General features: G+C 32.4%; 1 protein-coding gene across 2 annotated transcripts in view; it reads right to left on the reverse strand.

Annotated features, from left to right (window-relative positions):
• Positions 1-894: 894 nt before the first annotated feature.
• Positions 895-22,410, reverse strand: part of LOC110033362 (integrator complex subunit 9 homolog) — a 45,646-nt gene continuing 24,130 nt past the window's right edge. Inside the window, exons 8-12 of one of the 2 annotated variants that reach the window (XR_002294936.1) lie at positions 18,118-18,235; positions 17,908-17,993; positions 4,358-4,409; positions 3,641-4,248; positions 895-1,102 (exon numbers count right to left, since the gene is read on the reverse strand). Coding sequence is in view for 1 of the 2 variants with exons in the window: in XM_020737307.1 (XP_020592966.1) it covers positions 3,736-4,248; positions 4,358-4,409; positions 17,908-17,993; positions 18,118-18,235 (769 nt within the window). In the remaining variant the exon portion in view is untranslated. Of the gene's footprint in view, positions 1,103-3,434; positions 4,249-4,357; positions 4,410-17,907; positions 17,994-18,117; positions 18,236-22,410 lie in introns of those variants that run through there. The other variant, XM_020737307.1, reaches the window with a different exon arrangement.

Raw genomic sequence — 22,410 nt, forward strand, 5'->3', positions numbered from 1 at the left:
GAAATTAATTTATTAGTTGAATTTATGATAAAAAAATAATAATATTAAGTATTCTGAACAAATTTATCACTCTTTTAGCCCAATGAATTGATTGAAACTTACTTAATATTATAACTTTTACATATGTTGAACATTGTAATTGGATCTATAAGAATGTAGCTTTTTTTTTTTAATAGAAGTTCTATTTTGTATTTCGGTTTGATTATTAGGTCAAAATTTATGTTAACGATATATATATGGCATGCAATAACTATTGGTTATTTATGTCAATGTCATTTACTACATCTTGAGCAACAAAACGGTGCTAATTTAACAAGTGCGAGAAATTATTACGTACGGAGAGCGTACGCAAGCTGATGTGCTGTTGTGATCGGAGAGCGCACGCAGCTCTACGTACGCTCTCCGTACGCAATAATTTTTCTAACAAGTGCACATAAATTTGACACCCACAATAGTAAATAACAATAACATATTTCAATAGGTATAGAAGCACCATAAATTTACTTTTTAAATAATGATTATTAATTTCTCATGAGAATGTTGCAACTTATTAAAACAAATATAGTGAGTGTGTCAATACAACAAATAAGTGAAGTATAGTGATAGTTTCTTAAAAATTGACAACACTAACAAGAAGTATTAGTTATCCCAAGTATAGCCGGTCAACAAAAGAGTGGGGTGAAAATATTAATTTTGATTACTCTTCAGAGGATGCATAAACATTATAGAAATACTATATTTTGTAAGATTTAGTAGAAGTTAAGTTCCAAATAAGGTGGAACTACAATTTATATTATATTATTGGTCAATAGGAATAATATAAGGAATAAGTAAATTTATCTAATAAAAGTGGATATATAGTTATTTGCATCATCATGACCATCCATATAGTTGTCCTTAGTGATTACATGCATCACATAAGAAATATCTCAGTGGGACATGAAGACTTACAATTATATATACTCTGCAGTCATGCGCTCGTTTCAATATAGTTCAAACCCTTAATGTGAGGTTAGAACTTATTCAGAACCCCATTTAAAATTTATTTTAAGAACATTTTTTAACAAAGAATTTTCTTGGTGTCTCCATCCTTTTTAAGAACCTGAGAAAATTGCTAGTGTTTGAAGAGATAATGAATGCATTAGAGCCTATTTATAAAAGGTGTACCAAAACTAACTTTTCCAATAGATGTTAAAAGGGATCACATAAGAGAACTTATTAAAGGCTTTAAAATGGAGTTGATCTCAAGACTATATTAAAGACTATTTAATCATGCTTTGAGACAGCCACAAGCAAAGATGATGAGAGGAGCAATATTCAAATACAATGATTTGTGAAAAACTCGAGGGAATGTCTCTCGTTTTTTGAATAAAAAGATAGGTTCACCTAAAATATTTTTTTGGGCATATTTATTTAATAAAAAAAATAAAAATAACACATCAAAACAATCACATTATAAGACATTAGATCTTGCATTATACCCAATAAAAAAACTCAAAAGAAAATCTAAGAAAAGATCATAAAATATAATGCTAGGTTGTTGAAATTTATATAGATATATTACTTTATCAAAATAGTAACAAATAATGAGTGAGCAAATAGTAACATTGATGACACAACCTTTTTGAAGTAATTTGGTTTCAAAATATGTTGGCATCAGAACTCATTAACTTTATATTTCGAGCAAGGCACCATTGAAAATTTAATATAATGAATGCTTCATTCTTTGAACTATGATAGCATGAAGTTCATGGCAAACATAGTTTTTATCAATGCTAGGCTAGAGGAATTTATACAGATATGTTTACTTTTTAAAAATAGTAACAAATAATGAGTGAGCAAATAGTAACATTGATGCTACCACCTTTTTGAAGTTATTTTGTTTCAAAATAAGTTGGCATCAGAATTCATTCACTTCATATTCCGAGCAAGACAACGTTGAAAAATTAGTAGAAAAGAATACTTCATTCTTTGAACTATGATAATATGAAGTACACAACAAACATAGTTTTTATCATTTTTCTATGGACGACAGATTCATTGCAATGAGTATCTGTGATAATGAAATTACAGAACTTATTTTCAAATTAGCATCTAACAAGCAGTTGGTTATTTATGTTAAAGTCATTCTGCTTCCTCTCGAGCAACAAAAAGAAGCTAATATAACAAGTTTGCACATAGATTCAGCATCCACAACAATAAATAACAGTGAAATATTTCAAATAGTTTAGAAGCACCATAAATTTTCTTTTATTTTTTAAATAATGATTTTTACATTCTCATGAGATTGCTGCAATTTATTAAACAAATGTATTGAGTGTGTAAATACAACAAGTGATAGGCTTGAAAATGAAGTTCCAGCTGATCCAAATTTTGAAAGCTAAGAAAAAAATTAGTGATAGTTTCATAGAAATTGATGACGCAAAGTATCAGTTATCCCAAGAATAGCCAATCAAATGATATCAACAAATGATTATATTCAATATTGACGGACAACAAAAAAAGCGAGACGAAAATATTAACTTAGATTATTCTTTAGAGCATGCTGCCTCATTTTAGAAATAATATATCCGGATGAGTTAGTGGAAGATAAGTTCCAAATAAGGTGGAACTAAAATTGTTAGTGGAAGATAAGTTCCAAATAAGGTGGAACTATAATTTATATTATATTATTGGTCAATAGGAAAAATATAAAGAATAAGATAATTTTTCTAATAAGAGTAGATATATAGCTATTTGCATCATCATTATCATCCATATAGTTGTCCTTAGTAATTACATGCATCATATGAGAAATACCTTGGTGGGACATGAAGAATCTCAAGTATATTTTCCAGTATATCTACTCTGCAGTCATGCACTCATTTAAATATAGTTCAAACAATTAATGTGAGGCTTGAACCTCTTCAGAACCCCCTTTAAAATTTATTTTAAGAACATTTTTAATCCTAGGATTTTCTTCATGTTTCCATCCTTTAATAACCTAAGAGAATTGCTAGCGTTAGAAGGGATAATGAATAAATTATAGTCTAATTAATAAAAGGTGTACCAAAACTAACTTTTCCAATAGATGCTAAAAGGGATCACATAATAGAGCTTACAAAGGGCTTTGAAATTGAGTTGATCTAAAGGCTTTGATGAAGGCTCTATTTAATTATGCTTTGAGACAGCCACAAGCAAAGATGCTTAGATGAGAGGAGCAATATTCAAATTCAAATATTTGCGAATACTCGTGAGGAAATGTCTCTCATTTTTTACATAGAAAAATAGATTCATCTAAAATATTTTTTTGGGCATATTTATTTAAAAGAAAAAAACACATCCAAATAATCACATTATAAGACATTAGATCAACCCTCTTATTTTATGATGATATTACTTTATAACTTACAAAAAACTCTAATAATATATTTAGAGTTACATAAAATATAATGGCAGAAGATTGCTGATGTTCTGTAAGTATTTGGTTGTAAGAAAAAAAATTTGATAGCTTAAACCCTAACAGTTATGAATTGAAGATGATGAATAAACCTGTGATGATATGCTAATAAGAACTGTCATTTGATGGCAAATAGTGGGCAAAAAAACAGTGGAGAGCAGTTAGGATTGTACTAACAACAAAGTGAAATGTCATACTCACATAAAGCTAGACCGATGCTGTTCTATGCAGAGGATCGAAAGTAACATCAATCTTCTCCATCATCTTTAAAACCTGTGTCCTCAATTACTAATCGGTCAAATTCCATCACAAATGCTGCCAAGGGCCTCATGAATCAGACCAGCTGTTACCTCATTTTCTGTGCAAATCACAGTTTTGGTCTCGTTTGTTTCAATCACAGCCTTCTCAGACACTCTGATGCGAACAGACTGAGTATGGTCATATGAACCGGCAACCTCATTCTCTATAGAGCAATCTATTCCCTTCTCTTTCAAAGCTACCAGCAGACTAGCAGCATCTACAGAACCCCATAAAAGTATTCTCAAACTGGGAAGATAGATTGGCTTCTTCGGAGAGACCAAGAGATATTTCCCTCTGCTTAGAACAAGCTTCCCTATTAGCCTAGCAATGGCCATTTCTTTCGAATATAATCTTCTGGGTTGTAACTGAAACACGAGGTCTGTTGCTAAACGTCCTTCGAAATTGTTTTGCAGACTCGGGACCCGTAGAGTTGAGTTTACAGAGTAAAATAAGAGTGAAAATGAGATGTTGGGTTGAGAGGTACAAAGTGGCCTTAAATCTTCCGGGAACTGTAATGGAATGAAAAAGGCCATTACGTATTGGAAGAGTTGGATTGGATCTCAGTAATAGAAGGAAGATGAAAGGTTGAATGAATGGATGATGCAAGCTGAGAATTACCAGAACAAGCTTTGGATGGAGGAAGCTTAGCAGAGGAAATATTTTGTGCTTCCTGCAAAGTAGGTATAAAATTTTAAGAGGCGTAAAGAACCAAAATATATTATTTATTTATTTATAAATATTAGAAATATAGGCCATTTATATACATACCACCTAAGTCTTATGTAATTACATATCGAACACCTATACTTTACCTTTTAGGTTTATACCACCCAATTTTTTCATAAAATACCACTATTTTAACTTTTACAAAGTAAAATACACATTTTTAATGCATAGGCAAGGTGATAGTTATGCAAAAAACTAAAGTTTAGGTGTTATATATGTAAATACATAAGAACTAAGTTGTATGTATGAAAATCTTACAAAAAGAATAAAGAAAAGTATTCTAGGTATGACATTTTTATTTGATGAAATTTGAAATTTGTGGAAAATATTAAACCTAGTTTAATTTAGACAAGTTGTTTTATAAATATTAAAAGTTTAATTTATAGTAAACAGTGTGAGCTGTGCGTGCACACACATTTTACTGCTATAATAAAAAGTGTAATAAATGGCTACGTTATATATATATATATATATATATAATGATATGTTTCACATTAATTAGAGAATTCAAGGGTTAATGATAATTTATATACGTGACATCTTTAGACTGGATAGTGATTTTACTTTTCCCCTAACATTGGCATAAGCAGTTTAAATTTTCCTACCAGATGCACTATTTTTTAATTTAATGGCAGTTAGCTTTAACTTTCTGTCAGGAGAAATGTTCTTGTACTAAAAAATTATATCAATGCGACTGTCAAGAGCTACTCGATGAACTCGTCCGGATCCATGTGACTATCAAGGTTCGATAAATATACTCTAAAATCCTAGCTTCTCCTTTAATACTCCATGCCAAGTCGTCAGAGTATTGTTTCTTCGTCACTGGAAAGTTTCCGATGGAAGGGACTCCCTTCCTCTGCTCGATTTATAGAGTCATTGTTATAGCTATGACTGACCTCATCAAATTGTTTCCTCTCAATGGCAACAAGCCTCTATTGCAGTTGAAGGATTACATGTCTTTCATAGGGACCACCTGAACACCCTGTTCGGGTTTCTCCTTGGGGCATGACGTCTTATTCTTCCAATGAAAGTATTGATGGAAAAAACAATTTTGAGGTTTACGATTACGATTAAGGGTTAGGGTTATAAGGGTTAGGGCAAGGGCTAAAGCAAGGTGGATGATGTGGGAAAAAATTTTAGGTGGTGTTAGGTCAGGTTGTATGTATTCTTGATTTAGGTGTAGGAAGGATAAATCTGTAAAAATTTAGGGTTTGTCGGGCTTGAAACAAGATGAAACCGTTCTAGAGTTCATTGATGTTGTTTAGGTAGCGGACCTTGCAGGGAGATGGTTAGAGAATAGCAAAGGAATGATAAAATAAGGTCAACGACATGTGAAATGGGTTAAGTGTCGTTCAGTGGTGGTTGCCCTAACTAAAAACTGCAAAGGGAACCACAAAACAACGGTATATAGACGGTGAGGAAAAATCACCACCTCTGCAAAAAGGAAAAGATACAACACTTCGAAGAGCACAAAACATAGAATAAAATCTCCAAAACACAAACACAATATCGAAAGTCTCTCCAATAGAAAAAAAACAACACATAACTAGGTTCTTAATAGAAAATACCCTACTTAGAAATAAAGAAAAAGAAGATGGGCCAGAAAAGACAACTCTAACTAAATTTGATAATCGGACTAGAAATTTCCGGTCGTACGTCAATTCAGAGAGAGACGGAATCCCACATTGCAGGGTCGAGTCTACGATTATGTGACAAGATTGAGATAAGAATTTCTAGGAAGCTTCTCTTAGTGGCTCCTTCATAGAGTTCCTATTGCTTCCACGTCGTTCGGACCTACACCTCCAATTGCCCACCATACTCATTCCTTTGCTAACATTGGTTATAGACTTTAATGATTTAAGAGCTTATTCCTCCACTTCAAAGAGCCATTTTCCTCTTTTTTTCTCATCAAGATCCAATAACACCACCTCATAAGCATCCATCCACCTGTCAAGGGGAACTTGCTTTCATTTTCACATAAGAGGTGTCAGAGCTCATTAGGACTCTTTACTTTTTTATAATTGCCAACTTCTTATTGGGCATCCTAAAATGGAGATTATCCAATGAGTTCATTGATGTTGTTTAGGTAGCGGACCTTGCACGGAGATGGTTGGAGAATAGCAAAGGAATGATAAAGCAAGGTCAACAACATGTGAAAGGGGTTAAGTATCGTTCAGTGGTGGTTGCCCTAACTAAAAACTGCAAAGGGAACCACAAAACAACGATATATAGACAGTGAGGAAAAATCACCACCTCTGCAAAAAGGAAAAGATACAAAACTTCAAAGAGCACAAAACATAGAATAAAATCTCCAAAACACAAACACAATATCGAAAGTCTCTCCAATAGAAAAAAAACAACACATAACTAGGTTCTTAATAGAAAATACCCTACTTAGAAATAAAGAAAAAGAAGATGGGCCAGAAAAGACAACTCTAACTAAATTTGATAATCGGACTAGAAATTTCCGGTCGTACGTCAATTCCGAGAGAGACGGAATCCCACATTGCAGGGTCGAGTCTACGATTATGTGACAAGATTGAGATAAGAATTTCTAGGAAGCTTCTCTTAGTGGCTCCTTCATAGAGTTCCTATTGCTTCCACGTCGTTCGGACCTACACCTCCAATTGCCCACCATACTCATTCCTTTGCTAACATTGGTTATAGACTTTAATGATTTAAGAGCTTATTCCTCCACTTCAAAGAGCCATTTTCCTCTTTTTTTCTCATCAAGATCCAATAACACCACCTCATAAGCATCCATCCACTTGTCAAGGGGAACTTGCTTTCATTTTCACATAAGAGGAGGTGTCAGAGCTCATTAGGACTCTTTATTTTTTTATAATTGCCAACTTCTAATTGGGCATCCTAAAATGGAGATTATCCAAAACTTTTTATCTTATTTACAATTGATTCGTGGCCACTCAATTGGGCTCACCTATTATTACTGAACTGCATTTATAAGTATGCTACACCACAAGGACTTTTTTCGACAAACCTACTATTTTGATCATTTTTCAACAGATATGATAGAATGACCGCACCATTTTGACCTTTCTAAGAAACCGCCTAGCACTATATATATAATTTGGAAAAAATAACATTTTAATTTTTTTTAAATAAAAGATCGAACTGATCTTATATAAACAATAGTTTAAATGATTGAGCTTAACACCGCAAGCAATATACCTACCCTGAATGATGGATACACTACTTACTGATGAAGCTCGATTAAATAAACTAAAAATTTTATGACATCCGTCTGGTCTGCGAACTTTTATGTTGACCGACAAATTCCCAAATCTAATACAAATAATTAGATAAGGTTTATATTACCTGAGTTCTTAAAGCTCCCTATAGAGGTAAGCCCCTATAATTAATTACATCTTAAATGATCGAAGTCACTTAAGAAAACTCTTAATTTAGATCAGAAAATATTGTCTTCAATGATTCAAAGGGATAGGATTTTTCAAAGATCGGACAAAGATGTGTGAAATGAGACGGGCTCAAATTTGGAACATTTATTATGGAATCCAAAAGAGGAGAAACTAGGGGATGTCACAGATTCTGTGGAGAACCTGAGTGACTTCTCAAGCTATCTTATAGTTTGGTTTCAATTTCAGTGAAAGAAATATTAAGTGTTTCATCCGGCTGATTATTATTATTTAGGGCTTATATTTGCGTGAGAAGATCGCACAAACAGCTTGGAAGATATGAGGATTTATGTCATAACGAACGACAACCTCGAATCCTAAAATGACTTAGGACGTAAATTGCACAACATGATTGTACAAAGATCTAAAGATAAAGTGAGGATTTATATTGCACTAAGCAGACGACCTCAAAGTCCTATGGCTTATTTATTTAATTCTACGGAAAGATGTGTTATTGTAGATCCTCAAGCTGTTGTAGATCGTTATTGTAGAAGGTTGTCCACAGAATCAGCTCTAAGCTCCTCGGCGAAGTAGCATTCCTAAAGTCTAAGGGTTTAAAGGTTTAATTGTCAAGTTTAAGTTCAATCATGGGAGGGGGTTAAAGTTGATTAGAGCGACACCGGTTTGGATCTCACGGTTCCCTCGTTCCGGTATCACTATTTTCTATTGAACTTAATAAGCTTAAACAAGTTGTTACACTTATTTAAACTAAGGAGATCTCGTTAGCAACCGCGGGTTACCCCATCCGAGGGACTCCCGTAAATTCAAAATGAAATTTTAAGTTTAATGATATTTCAAAAAATTTATGGCTACGTTTGAAAGAATTTGTTTTAGATTGTTTAAAATGTTGATTAATTTTTTTAAATTATTTCGATTTTCGCAAGTAAAGAAAGGTGCACAACCAAGAAATTATAATATTTGAAGCAAGAGTAAATTGAAGTAAATGACAAAAATCAAATAACACTATAAAAGTGTACCTGTCATCTTCTCGCTGCTCCCACTGAAACGTTAAAACTTGCAACAAGTATATAATTTTGCAAAAATTTAAATAAATCGCAAGAGTAGATGAAGGTGTAGTTTTCGAACCTTAAGTCATAACTTGGTGAGTGACTAAAGGTTTTAATCGATGATTTTCTTGTACAAAAATATAATAAGTTCAACATCCTTCAAAATGTCCAAGAGATCTTAAAATATTCGAGACACGACCCTGAACAACTTTAAATATACCTTGAAACGTTTCGAGTCCATTTTGAACTTATTATATTGTTCCATTAATCATCTCAAAGTTGAATTATCACATTACTCAATGAACCATGACATTTCAACTATCCCCGGAAACGAAGGAAGTTAGATAGTCACTTAACATTTCATTGGACAGTTATATGAATGAGTACCCCAAAGGGCAAGTCCAAAGTCATTAAGAATTTTAATGCCCAGAGTTAAAGTAGGGACTAAAATGTTTGAAAGTATTTATCAATCAATTATGTCTATCTTTTCTAATCCCAATTAAGACAATTCTTACGTATCAAACCTAATTCATTATTAAGCCCTTTTAAGTTCAATTTTCAAAGTAACTAAAAATAATTTAATGTTGAATGAAATGGGATTTCAATTCTCATTAATTTTAGACTTAGCATTCAATCATCAATTAGTGGGTTTTAAATGAGTGAATTATTATCTTCATAACTTAAGCCCAACACCTTAGGATCATCTTAATTGAATTATCTTCCAAATCGTGACAATTATCGAAATTAAATGTTTATCATTATCATGAAAATGATGGCAAATTGGTTTCTACCTCTTAGTCTTCCATATTTCAAACACCCAAGAGATTTTATTATAATAAATATTACCCATTTACCATTTGATTGATTCTAAAACTTAATTAAGATATTAAAATCCCAAATTTAACATTTTGCCCCTAACATAAAGAAAGGTGCACAACCAAGCAATTATAATATTTGAAGCAAGAGTAAATAGAAGTACATGACAAAAAATAAATAACACTATAAAAATGTATCTGTCATCTTCTCGTTGTTCCCACTGAAACGTTAGAACTTGCAACAAGTATATAATTTTGCAGAAATTTAAATAAATCGCAAGAGTAGATGAAGGTGTAGTTTTCGAACCTTAAGTCATAACTTGGTGAGTGACTAAAGGTTTTAATCGATGATTTTCTTGTACAAAAATATAATAAGTTCAACATCCTTCAAAATGTCCAAGAGATCTTAAAATATTCGAGACACGACCCTGAACAACTTTAAATATACCTTGAAACGTTTCGAGTTCATTTTGAACTTATTATATTGTTCCATTAATTATCTCAAAGTTGAATTATCACATTACTCAATGAACCTTGACATTTCAACTATCCCTAGAAACGAAGGAAGTTAGATAGTCACTTAACATTTCATTGAACAGTTATATGAATGGGTACCCCAAAAGGCAAATCCAAAGTCATTAAGAATTTTAATGCCCAGAGTTAAAGTAGGGACTAAAATGTTTGAAAGTATTTATCAATCAATTATGTCTATCTTTTCTAATCCCAATTAAGACAATTCTTACGTATCAAACCTAATTCATTATTAAGCCCTTTTAAGTTCAATTTTCAAAGTAATGAAATGGGATTTCAATTCTCATTAATTTCAGACTTAGCATTCAATCATCAATTAGTGGGTTTTAAATGAGTGAATTATTATCTTCATAACTTAAGCCCAACACCTTAGGATCATCTTAATTGAATTATCTTCCAAATCGTGACAATTATCAAAATTAAAAGTTTATCATTATCATGAAAATGATGGCAAATTGGTTTCTACCTCTTAGTCTTCAATATTTCAAACACCCAAGAGATTTTATTATAATAAATATTACTCATTTACCATTTGATTGATTCTAAAATTTAATTAAGATATTAAAATCCCAAAATTAACATTTTGCCCCTAACACTCTACATATAACTTATCAAATGAAACTCAAGTGACCTTAAAATTTCCATATAAACTCAATCATGAGTTAATTAAAATATCAGAGAAGAAAAATGTGGTCTCTTAAATTTTTAATTAATTTATATGATTATTTTAATTCAAAAAAATAAGATTTTAATATTAATTTATTTAATTAATCAAAATAAGATTTTTTAGTCACGAGAGAATTATTATAGGTTCACCTAGGTCAAAGAAACACTTAGAAAAAATTCCATATTTTTTAAAATTATATTTTAATTATTATAATTATTTATGATTTTTAGTGATTATTTAAATGCAAAATATATTTTATTTTTGAAAATTACCTTTTATAATTTTATTAAATCTCCCTAAGTTCAAGTAACTCAGAAAAATAAATTTCATATTTTTATGATTTATATTTTATTTATTACAATTATTTTAATGAGAAAAAAAGCAAAATACATTTTAGGGCTATTTTAATGAGAAAATAAGGAAAATACATTTTAGGGCTTTAAATTTTTATTTTTATCTTAGAAAAATTAGAAAAAATATTCCAATAAAAATTTTATTTTTAACTTAGAAAAATTAAAAAAAATATTCTAATAAGTCCTAAGTGATCAGGAAGTAATTAGTAACATTTTAAACCATTTTTGTATTTTTGAAATTTTTTTATTATTTTTAATTTAAAATTTAGCTTAAAAATAAAGTATGTTTTCAAAAATAATTTTTATTTTTCCTAAGTGTCTCTAATCACAAAGAACTCAGAAAACCACTTTTCATAATTTTCCTAAGTATATTTAATTTAATATAATTATTTTTGTATAAAAAGGTCATTTTACTTATGAATTCAACTTTAGTACTTAAACTTAATCAAATAAGTTTAAAATTTTTACAATGACTTAACATAATTTTTCTACACAATGTGGAATTGCTTTTATTAATTTTTGAATAATATTTAATTTAAATAATTCAATACAAGTTTTAGGCATTTAGCTAGCTATAAAAATATACAAGATTATCCAAACTATCCAGATATTTTTCTTAAGTTTCTCTGACCATAGGGAACCTACTAAAATTCATCTCATAATTTTCCAAGTGATTTTTTAATTTGTATAATTTATTTAGGCCAAAGTAGCCTTCCAAGCTTGAAAATTAGGGTTACAAACATAGGGATGCCATAGGGATGCTCTCTGACCTTGAAAAAATCAGAGAACATCCCCTCTCTCATGAGGAATGAACCCCTAAAATTTCAAGTCATCGTGGACAATATTTAATCAAATCAAAATTAAAACACGTCAGAGACTATATAATTAATTAAAAATCAGATACTCATCAAATAATTTTTATTTTTTGTTCACATTATTCTCTTATGTTCACTGAGCAACGGTGTATTTTTATTTTATTTTCATGATTTTTCTATGCAAAGTTCTGAATTTTCTAAGGTCTGTTAATTAAATAAATCCAAAAAATCTATATTTTTCTATTTATCTTAGTCAGCGCCACGCAATCCTTGTCCTACCCGAACTTTCCACACGTCGTTCTGCCATTTGACATCGTCAGCAACCTCAACGCCACGCGTCCCGCGGTTCGCATATCATCTCCTCGTTCAGCTTGATCTCGTCCGTCCATCCGATACACGTGTGATCGGACTGCTCCTGGTCATCGTCCCCAACTGGTCTAACTCGTAAGCCGTTTAACTTCAAACCCTAAGATCTCTCTCGACACTCAACCCAATCACATGGGGTTTGTTCCTACACCTTCATCTACTCAAGACGAACACATCAATTCGGTTACAATGCTATGAAATACAAGTTCTCTTCACAATTGGTGAAGCCGAGCTCAAAATTAGGGTTAATGGTCTATACCTTTGCCCAAGAGTGACGCCTTTATACCTTTGCCCAAGAGGTGACGCCTTGATTGAGTGCTTGTGGAAGCTTCCTTGTGAGCTGGTGAACCTCCTGTGCAAGTGTCTGTTTGAGCTGAAATAGGGTCTAGGTATGAGTTCAGTGAAAAGGTAGAATGGCCTTGGTCAAGAGGTGGGTTAGAGTGCTCGGGACCAGGGGTTTTTGATGGCAAACTTCTTCGTTTAGCTCAGGGATACTAAAGGAAGAGTCAATTTGGAGTTTCAAAAGGTTAGGATCAAGTGACAGAAAACACCTGGATTTTGAACTCAAAATTAAGTTCTCACAGAGAGATTCGAAGGAGGAAGATGTTGAGCTTGAGCTCAGGAGTTCTTGAAGAGTCTCTGGAAGCAATTTAACAATCTCCCCAAGGAAATTGATGAGTTCTCTTTCTTGGTCGTAGGAGAGGGAGTTTTAATAGAGGAGCTTGGGGTGGTTGGCTGGCTGAGTTTTGTTTCTTAGGTGGAAGGGGAAAGAGGCAAGTAATCAATTGAGATGAGCCAGCTTAGATGGGAATGAGTTTAGTTTAAAACAAGGTGACTCTTAGTTTTAGGGTTTTTTGGCAACTACGCTAGCCGATAAGGTTATGGGTGGTGGCCAGAGGAGTCATAAAAGCCTTAGGGAAGCTAATGATGATTAACCCTTAATGGTTAAGGTTGATGACAACTGTATCTTGATTTAACACCAATATGTGAAGAGATCCTTTAAATAAAGGGACCATTGGTCCATGGCTCATGTAGGGTGGGCTAGGTGGGTCTAGCCTGATCATTAGGGTCTAAAGGGTAGTTGTGGTCGATTTGGTTTGGTCAATTTGATTTGGTTTGGTAAACTTTAGAGCATGGGTTCAATTTTGGGCATTTTGGCTTGAAGTTGGGTTTGGGTCGAGCTAGTCATGGCATTGAGCTCAATTGATTGGTTAAAATGGTGTAGATGATTGTCATAAGGAGTTTGGAAAAAGAATTGAGTGATTTTGAATTGATTTGGAAGCTCAATTTGATGAATTTTTGTTCATGGCCAATTTTGGTGCATTTAGGTTTGCCTTAGGTTTGGATTGGGCTAGGGCTTTAGTTAGACCCAATTGATGGTTCAAATTGGTTCAAGGGATTGCCATGAAGAGTATTGAATACCAATTGAGTGGAAATTTTGGGATTATCAAGTTCAAATTGGTGGAATTTTGGAGTTTGGGGCAAAATTGGGGGTTTTGGTCCAAGTTGAATTTGAGTGATCAATTGAGGGTTCAATTTGATGTGGGGGAGTGTTGTAAAGAGTTTAGGATTCAAAATTAGGGCAATTGGATAGGTTTGGGGGGTTCAATTTGATGAAATTTTGGCTTATGGTCAAATTGGAGATTTTGAATTGGGCTTAGGATTTAGGTTTGAAATTGGGTCCAATTGAACTTAGATTTGGTTTCAATCAATTTTAGGCATGATGAATTGGAGTTTAGAATTAAAATTGGAGAAAATTGAGATCAAATTGGTGGACATTGGAGGGTGAATTGGGGTAATTAGACCTTTAAGGGCAATTTGGGGCTTTTAGTCAAAATTGGTCAAACTGAGCTCAATAGAATGGTCCAAATTGGTTTTGGGAACATTTGAAATGATTTTGAAGATTTTGGGACAGTGTGGGTCACCAAGGATATTTTTATAATTTTAACAAGTTTGGTGGTATTTTGGTAATTTTAAAAATTTTGGGGTGTTTTGGGCACTTTGACTGGTTTCAAATGATTTGAAATGATTTTTGAACAAAATTGGGCATTTTGGGTATTTTTGGGTATTTTGGTAATTTTAAAAATTTTGGGGTGTTTTGGGCACTTTGACTGGTTTCAAATGATTTGAAATGATTTTTGAACAAAATTGGGCATTTTGGGTATTTTTGGGATTTTGGTCAATTTTGGGATTTCAAGGGTAGTTTGGTAAATTGGGGTAGGTTTTGGAGGCAAAAGGTTAAATTGGGTATTTTAGTAAGATTGGGGTTGCCAACCACACAACCGCCCTACTTGAGTTATGGACTAATAGAATTCCCTACTTTGGGTCCTCAATGTACTGGTCTCAGCTAAACCCTAGCCTAGGGCTAGTGGCCTAGAGGACCATCTACATGGGTTTCCCGAAAAGTTAAGGGACCAACTAAGCATATTTGACTAAAGCCTGAGATTCGACTATAAGTAGGGGGTATCAAGTGTGTGTGTGAAACTAACCAAGGCCACACCACCCAGAGTCCACCCTAAGGCCAAACAGTCCTATGGCCCCTTGAGCTCCCCCATACTGGTACCACCTACTAAATGTTAGATGTTATGACCAATATGTGAAACTTCAAATTGAGCAAAAAAGAGTTTAGAGTTTTTAATTGTGACGGTTCCTTTACTAGTCCTCGATGAATAGTCAACAAGAAAGTCGTATAGCTAGACCCTAGGCTATAAAGATAAAACTAGACCTCAACCAAAAGTGAGGTCAATAGTCTTTCAAGATTTTTTGTGATCATTGTTATGACCTAGCCCTATAGGTTCAAATAAACAAAGTCAGAAACTGTGATCGAACGATATTAACTCATCTTTTAAAATTATACAATAAATTGTCATAGCTTCCAATGATAAAAAGAGCCACTAAAAACCACACAATATACTAAATTATAATCAAATCCAACAAAATATCATAATCTAAAAGTAAAACAATATCGCAATCCAACCAATAACAGTATAAGATCAATCTAAAATAAACAATATACGAAATTAGAATCATAACAAACAACACACTACCTAATATCGGTAGAGTTCCTTCTGTAAATTAAATCCCTAACGTCAACCATAACAACCAAGTATTTTACCAAAAAAATTATACTCGTAGGTACCCTCAAAATTATGCACATGAATGTATACTTTCATCATTTTCATTTTCTTTTTCGTGTACGGGTACAATAGAATCCTCAGCTAATACCATAAGGGGATACATCATAATTGACTTGATCTTTTACATTTCACTTCCTTTTTATTTTATCCATTTAAAGCCATTGAATAACTATTTACCCTTTCCCATTTCATTTATTTTCACATTAAAGATTCTTTAACTTTCAATAGAAAGTATTTTGAAGACAATAATGCAAGTGCTTCTAAAATAAAATATTAATTTAATACACATAAGAAAGCAATTACTCACCTGGACCCTCGCCCTTGAATTCCCATTTCATATTCTTTAATTAACAATCGTTACACATTTAAATCACTAATTTAAATTCATTATATTAATATCTACTTAATAACATCTTAATTAATTAAACAAAAAATCTTATATATAAGTAAAACACCAAAATTCTTATCTTATTAAGTTTGCTCATATTGATATTTCTTCCCACCAAAACCTTCCACTTATGATACCTTATTCTAATTCATAAAATTTTAATGTTAATATCATAACATATTTAAATAATTTAATTTAAATTATTTAAAACTTAAACCTTAACATACCTTTATTAGTGACTTCAGTCCAGTTCATCCTTTAGCTCGCACACAGGCTTGGCTTCCCCTCTCGTAGGTCGATCCTTTTCTCTAATCCTTCAAACGGAGCTACTCTATGGCTTCCTTGTTTGTATATCTCTTTCACTCAAAGTCGCAAGTAACCCTTCTCTTCTTCTCCTTCGTTCGTACTCTCTTCTTCTCCTTCGTCCAGCTAGAGTACGACTTCTCCCAACCACTAATGGTCTACTTCCTCCTTCCTTTCGTCCTCTTCATCTCGATAGCACACTCCAACCAACAAACTAAGGCTTCGTTGGCGCCGACTCTCTACTTCACACATTAATCCGCTCGCCTCGCCTTCTCCTTTCTTCCTTAGCCTAGGTTGCACATGTGAGGTATCTTCTCCTTCTACAGTCTCAACACTTCTTACGCACATCAAAGTGCCATCCATCTCCTTTGCATGGAAATCTCACAGAGCTTTCTTCTCCATCGGTCGGCTAGGGCACAGACGTTACCCTTCCTCTTCTTCCATATCCTTCATTGTAGTATCTTCCACTTCTTCCTCTGTCTCTCGCTATCTTTGTTCGTTTGGTTTGAATGGCACAGGTGACCCTAAAGGCGCAGTTGTAGAGAAGCTTATCCCTTATTATCTATTTAAGTTTTAATATTTTTATTTATTATTATTATTTAGTTTTTACATAGATATTACATTCGTAGTCTTCATTGAATCTGACATAAGTTCTTAATTAGAAAAGGTGTGGATTGGTTTATTGATTTATGAATATTAGCAGACTTCAATTTTAAAAAATATTTTGGTATAATTCCTTGGAATGCATCCAGGCAAATCCAGACAGAGAAAATAAACTATCAAGCACAAGAGAGGCAATCAAAGGATCAAATGTGATCCTCTAACACTTTGGAAGCCATTCCACTATCAAATCATGTCTATAATCAAAACTTCGAATAGTTCTAAATTTCCTTACGGATTTGAGACTCATGCCTGCAACTGTTACCCATCTAGTGGTGACCACATCTACAACTACAAGCATAACCAATAATCCTACTCCACTTCTTACAGAATACCTATTCTCCCTCCAATTTGTGAACATAACAATGATCAAGATGCTCTGCACCTTAAGATTCAAATGAGAACATAAAGAATGTTGCAGCTCTGGTGGATAAGAGGTTATATGTGTGTGTGTGTGTGTGTGTCATCCATTCTCGTCAACAAAAAAATCAAATTTTAAAAATATCCTTCTCCGGATTATTATAAGGCTTACATAATCTTGAATTTAAATTTAAATACTATAATTTTCACAAAAAAGGACAAAATTGTTGATTAATTTTCAAATTTTATAGTTTATAAATATTTATTGAGTATTATAATATATGATAAAATAATTGAAACAATTTTATTACATATAATATTATAAACTCAAAAAAATAAAAGTTTTAATTTTATTTATTGTCAACTTTATCTTTCTAAAGTAGATTAGCATTATCTTTTCATAATCATTTGCATTATAAAAAAAAATAACAGCTACATACAATAATATTTTTCACTATTACATTCATCATATTGGTTCCCTTAAATTTCAGCAAGGAAAACATTCATACCACAGCTATGATTTTACCAGGTAAAGAAGTAATTCTGAAATGCATGCCTAAAAATGGAGATTATATGAAGCAGCAAATAAAATAAATTCGAACTTACTGAATCCCAGAAATAAATGAACATTCGAGAACCCTCATCAAAACAGTCTTGAATGGCAACAGCGCTACTTCAGCATCTATTCCTTGCTTCATGTTTGAAATTTATTTAAAATGCAGCGTATATGTAAATGAGAAACAACTTCAAGAAAAACAGTATAAATTTAGTGGAGCTTGCCACACAGGAAGCAAACGCAGTTTACAGTGAAAATACCTGCAGAATAAGCAAACACCTGGAATCTGCATGCCAACGGCTGAGTAGATGAATAGCAGGGCCCAGCCTAAGAGACCAATGAGGCGCGAACACTATGCAAGGCTCTTGCCATGCCAATCTAAAAAAAATCAGTTTGGGATGAGAATTATTTATATGGGGCATTTACATACCTACCACACAATTCTAATGTATTTACATACCTAACACCTACATATATACCACCCAAATCATTCATATCACATAAAAAATACTACTATTTTAACTTTTTAAAAAAATGCATGTTTGAATGCGTAGATAAGATGGCATATATGTAAAAATTGAAGTTTAGATGTTATATATCTAAATGCATAGGACTTAGGTGGTATGTATGCAAATATTCCTTCTTTAGCAAACAAGATGAATAATAAATGACATTTCAAACATGCAAGCTAAAACCGAACTAGAAAAAAACAAAATATAAATGTCAGCAGAGAAATCTGAAGGGCCGTGACTATTTGTTGATGGTTAAGATCCCCATCAATAATACAATAAAAAAAATATACCTTTAACTCTAAAAGTTAAAGTTCTCAATAAAATCTCATTCCTTCACATAATTTGATTAAAGTTATCTTATTGCTGCTATATTACACTTTTTTTTCAAAAAATATTAATGGATAATAATCTAGTTTATATCCACAGAAATAAAATACCATGCATTGATCTTTGTTTTATTAATTATAAGCCTCTCGTTTCTTTCGAAAAACTAACTACATTGCTCCAATTCTTAGAGAAATTAATATTAATCTCATATATTAATACCCTTAAAATTTTTATTCTTATAAAAAATAAGTTATCTATTTATGACACTTGAGAGGCAAGTGTTGTCCCTTAAACTCCCATTGCGCATGGGAAGGCCTATACGAGAGATTATTCTCTCATGCCTTACTTACAAAAGAGAGAGACAAAGCGAAAGAAAGCCAAGAGGAGTGAGAGAAAGCCAAATAAAGCGAGAGAAAATGAGAGCATGAGAAACAGAGGAGAAAAAGAAGAAAAAGAAGCCGCAGAAAGAAGAAGAATGAAGAAGAATCGGAAGAAGAAAAAAGGGATAAGGAAGAAGAAAGGGGAGAGGCAAGGTGCGGCTCCCCTTTCATGCATACTCAGCAGCCCGAAGTGCGACGAACAAAGAGGAATTGAAGGGTGGGAGATCGAGCAACGATGTTTACAATTGCTCAAGCTAGACGTGAGCATGAGCGGCCAAAGGGAATAAATTAAGCCTTCACCATGCGTCTGTTTGATGTGTGAAAGAGAAGAAGACCAAAACTTTTGATGACTTACCCGAGCAACGGCAAGGGAATGGTGTGGTTTGCATGGTCATACGACTGAGCCTTATACACTTAATTTGCAAAAATAGGGAATGACAATGAGGATTGGGAAGAATTGCAAACTCAAGCAAGATGAAAGTTAATTTATGAAATATAATTCAAAATAAATTCAGTTAATATCAAAATTTACAAATGAAAATGACTTGATATTGCTAAAATGTATGTAGGAAGTTTGGTGAGAAAACTAAAGCAAGAATACAGGACTTTATCGTGGAGAAAAATATCAGGTATGAAATCCAATTTGAATAATTAAGTTCTAAGTTCCTGAATGGACAATCATACTACATCACATCCACAAAGGCAAGTGACTTGGGCAGTCGTGTGAAGTAGAACGATCACGCAGGAGGGACAAGCAACGGTCTATGCATTACACACTCACCATAGGTGAGGTGACCAAACATTAGGGTTGTAACTTTAAATATTATAAATATAAAGATTTTTTTTGTGTTTTGGACTTAATTTTAATTATGAAATGAAACTGTTAGATAGTTTTCTCCGTCCAACTAATAGCTCTAACCTTGGTAATTTCAAACTCACGGGCCGAGTCATGACATCTCATCTACTCCACTATCATCTTAAAACATCATCAGCAAACCTATCGCACTTTGGATATACTTAGTACTTCATATATTAAAGGATATAAATATAAGGACAACGGTGAACATTGAAGTAATCATAATATAATTAAAAAACTCAATGATCACTCCACAAAACTTACAATGTCAAACATAGAAGTTTAGTTCTTCATAGAATATAAGGATATAAGGAAAGTGTAAACATTGAAGTAATCCAACTGTAATTTAAAAATTTTATAATCATTCCAAATACTTATTATGCCAACCTAGCTCACTCTGGATATATTTAAGATATTAATATAAGGATAATCATGAAAAACTATATGATCACTCCCCAATACTTATAATGCCAACCATCAATTTATCACACATGTCATTAATTACTCCCCACACATTATAAACATGAATTTTCCAAAATACCCTCCAATGAATTTCATGGTACTCAATCATGTAAAATGTAAAGATCAATAAACAGCATATAAAGATTCTTTGATTGCTCTCTAAAATTTCTAAATCATTAATGCCTTGGTAGCCTCCGTAGTAGAACTTCCTGCAACATAATTAGTTCTCTAATATAAATATGATGAATAAATAACATATAAAAAGCCAAACACATGTAATTAAAAAAAGGATCTAGGTTCCATCCTAGAAAGAATTTCAAATAAAAGAATGCATAAATCTAATAGAATAAAATATGTACCAACTAGCAATGACAAGATTTACTACCAAGCCTATATATAAAAACTAATTCATCCCAAGGTCTCAATTGATTGCTTGAAATTAAAGAATATGTTTTAGAAAATGATGAAATGTGTTACTCCATCATTTGGCTGGGTATAGTTAGAAACTAGCATTCATTTTAAGCTCCAAAAAATCCAATCAATATTCATCAATTGTCATTAATTTTGATTTCATACAGAAAATGAGTGGAGTAAAGTTCACTTTTCAAAACATATTTTCTATCTACAATAGTCATATGAGACCTAATAAATAAAAACATGTCATAACATTCATTTCAACCATCACATCATGTTATCCTAAACAAAATTTGGAGGCGGCAACATTTCAATACCATGCAACAAGCACAAAGTTGCATAATCAATTTAATTTTACATTTTTTATGGTGAATAAACAATCGTCATTCCTAGATAGGATCGTTGATTTTTCATAAGCAATACCACAAGATATCATGGATGCAACTAAAATGATAAAATTAAGAACAATGATGGGAATGTTCGTTATCCTTGGCTGCCATTCCACCTTAAAAGAACAGCTGTCATGGAATTGTGTGAATGTTAAATTTATCATCATCATTTATAGAAGAAGCAACCATAGATGCATAAACAACATTTACTGTACAAAATTATGGGATTATCTAAATAATGATTATGGTTTGTTCACAGCATTCTAAAATCAGTTTAAGCACAAACTTTCAAGCTTGGAAGCGCCACACAAAATTTAAACAACCACATAATTCAGCTATCAAAATTGTGCTAAGAATATTACATACTATCTGGTTAAAGCATAAATATACATGGATCAAAGTGTCATATAGAAACATACAGATTATAAACTCTCTTAGCATCATCTCTTCCCCTCTTAAGTAAGATGAAACATAGTCTATTTGGAGACATCCATGCCAACTAGCCATGCATACGCTTCTAGCTTCACATTTTTATTATCTATCTTGTACCAGTTGAATACTCGAATCTCTTCAATGTTTATCACTGAGTACATCTTATGGCACATAGATTCAACATCGAAGAAACCCATACTTTTTATTCTCTTTTAAAATTCTCATGCAAGTATCTCAAACAATGACGATGATCTTCATCGGGAAAAAAATCTATTTAAGCTCAAATTAAGTAAGAATATTATGTCAAATTATTCATAAATTTGCCCTATAATGCTCAATCGGAATTATGTCATGCATAAATTGTTAGAATCACATCCAAGATTCACTACATTTGACTCAACAATAATAAAAGCTAACAAAAACAAAGCATTATTTACATCTAGTTTAACATTAGTAAGCAACACGCCACTATATTTTTCTGAAAGAAATGTATCTTCTGACTGCAATAACATCAACTAGATAATGATAGTCCGAATGCCCATAATATAAGCTTCAAATGATTCAACTAGTCAATTTGAATTATGTATATAGTTTCTCTCATTATATAATAGTATCTCTCTATTAATATTTGTAATGATATATATGACACATCCCAACTTTCAAAGATGGATATAATGGTCATTTCTTTTAGCATCTCATAATTTTGTATATGACACCCTAATATTGAATTTAGCTTTTATACAACATATAATCTCTTTCTTCAAACCCATCAAATCATTTT

The sequence above is a fragment of the Phalaenopsis equestris genome, unplaced genomic scaffold (assembly GCF_001263595.1).
Source record: "Phalaenopsis equestris unplaced genomic scaffold, ASM126359v1 Scaffold001149, whole genome shotgun sequence".
Taxonomy (NCBI): domain Eukaryota; kingdom Viridiplantae; phylum Streptophyta; class Magnoliopsida; order Asparagales; family Orchidaceae; genus Phalaenopsis; species Phalaenopsis equestris.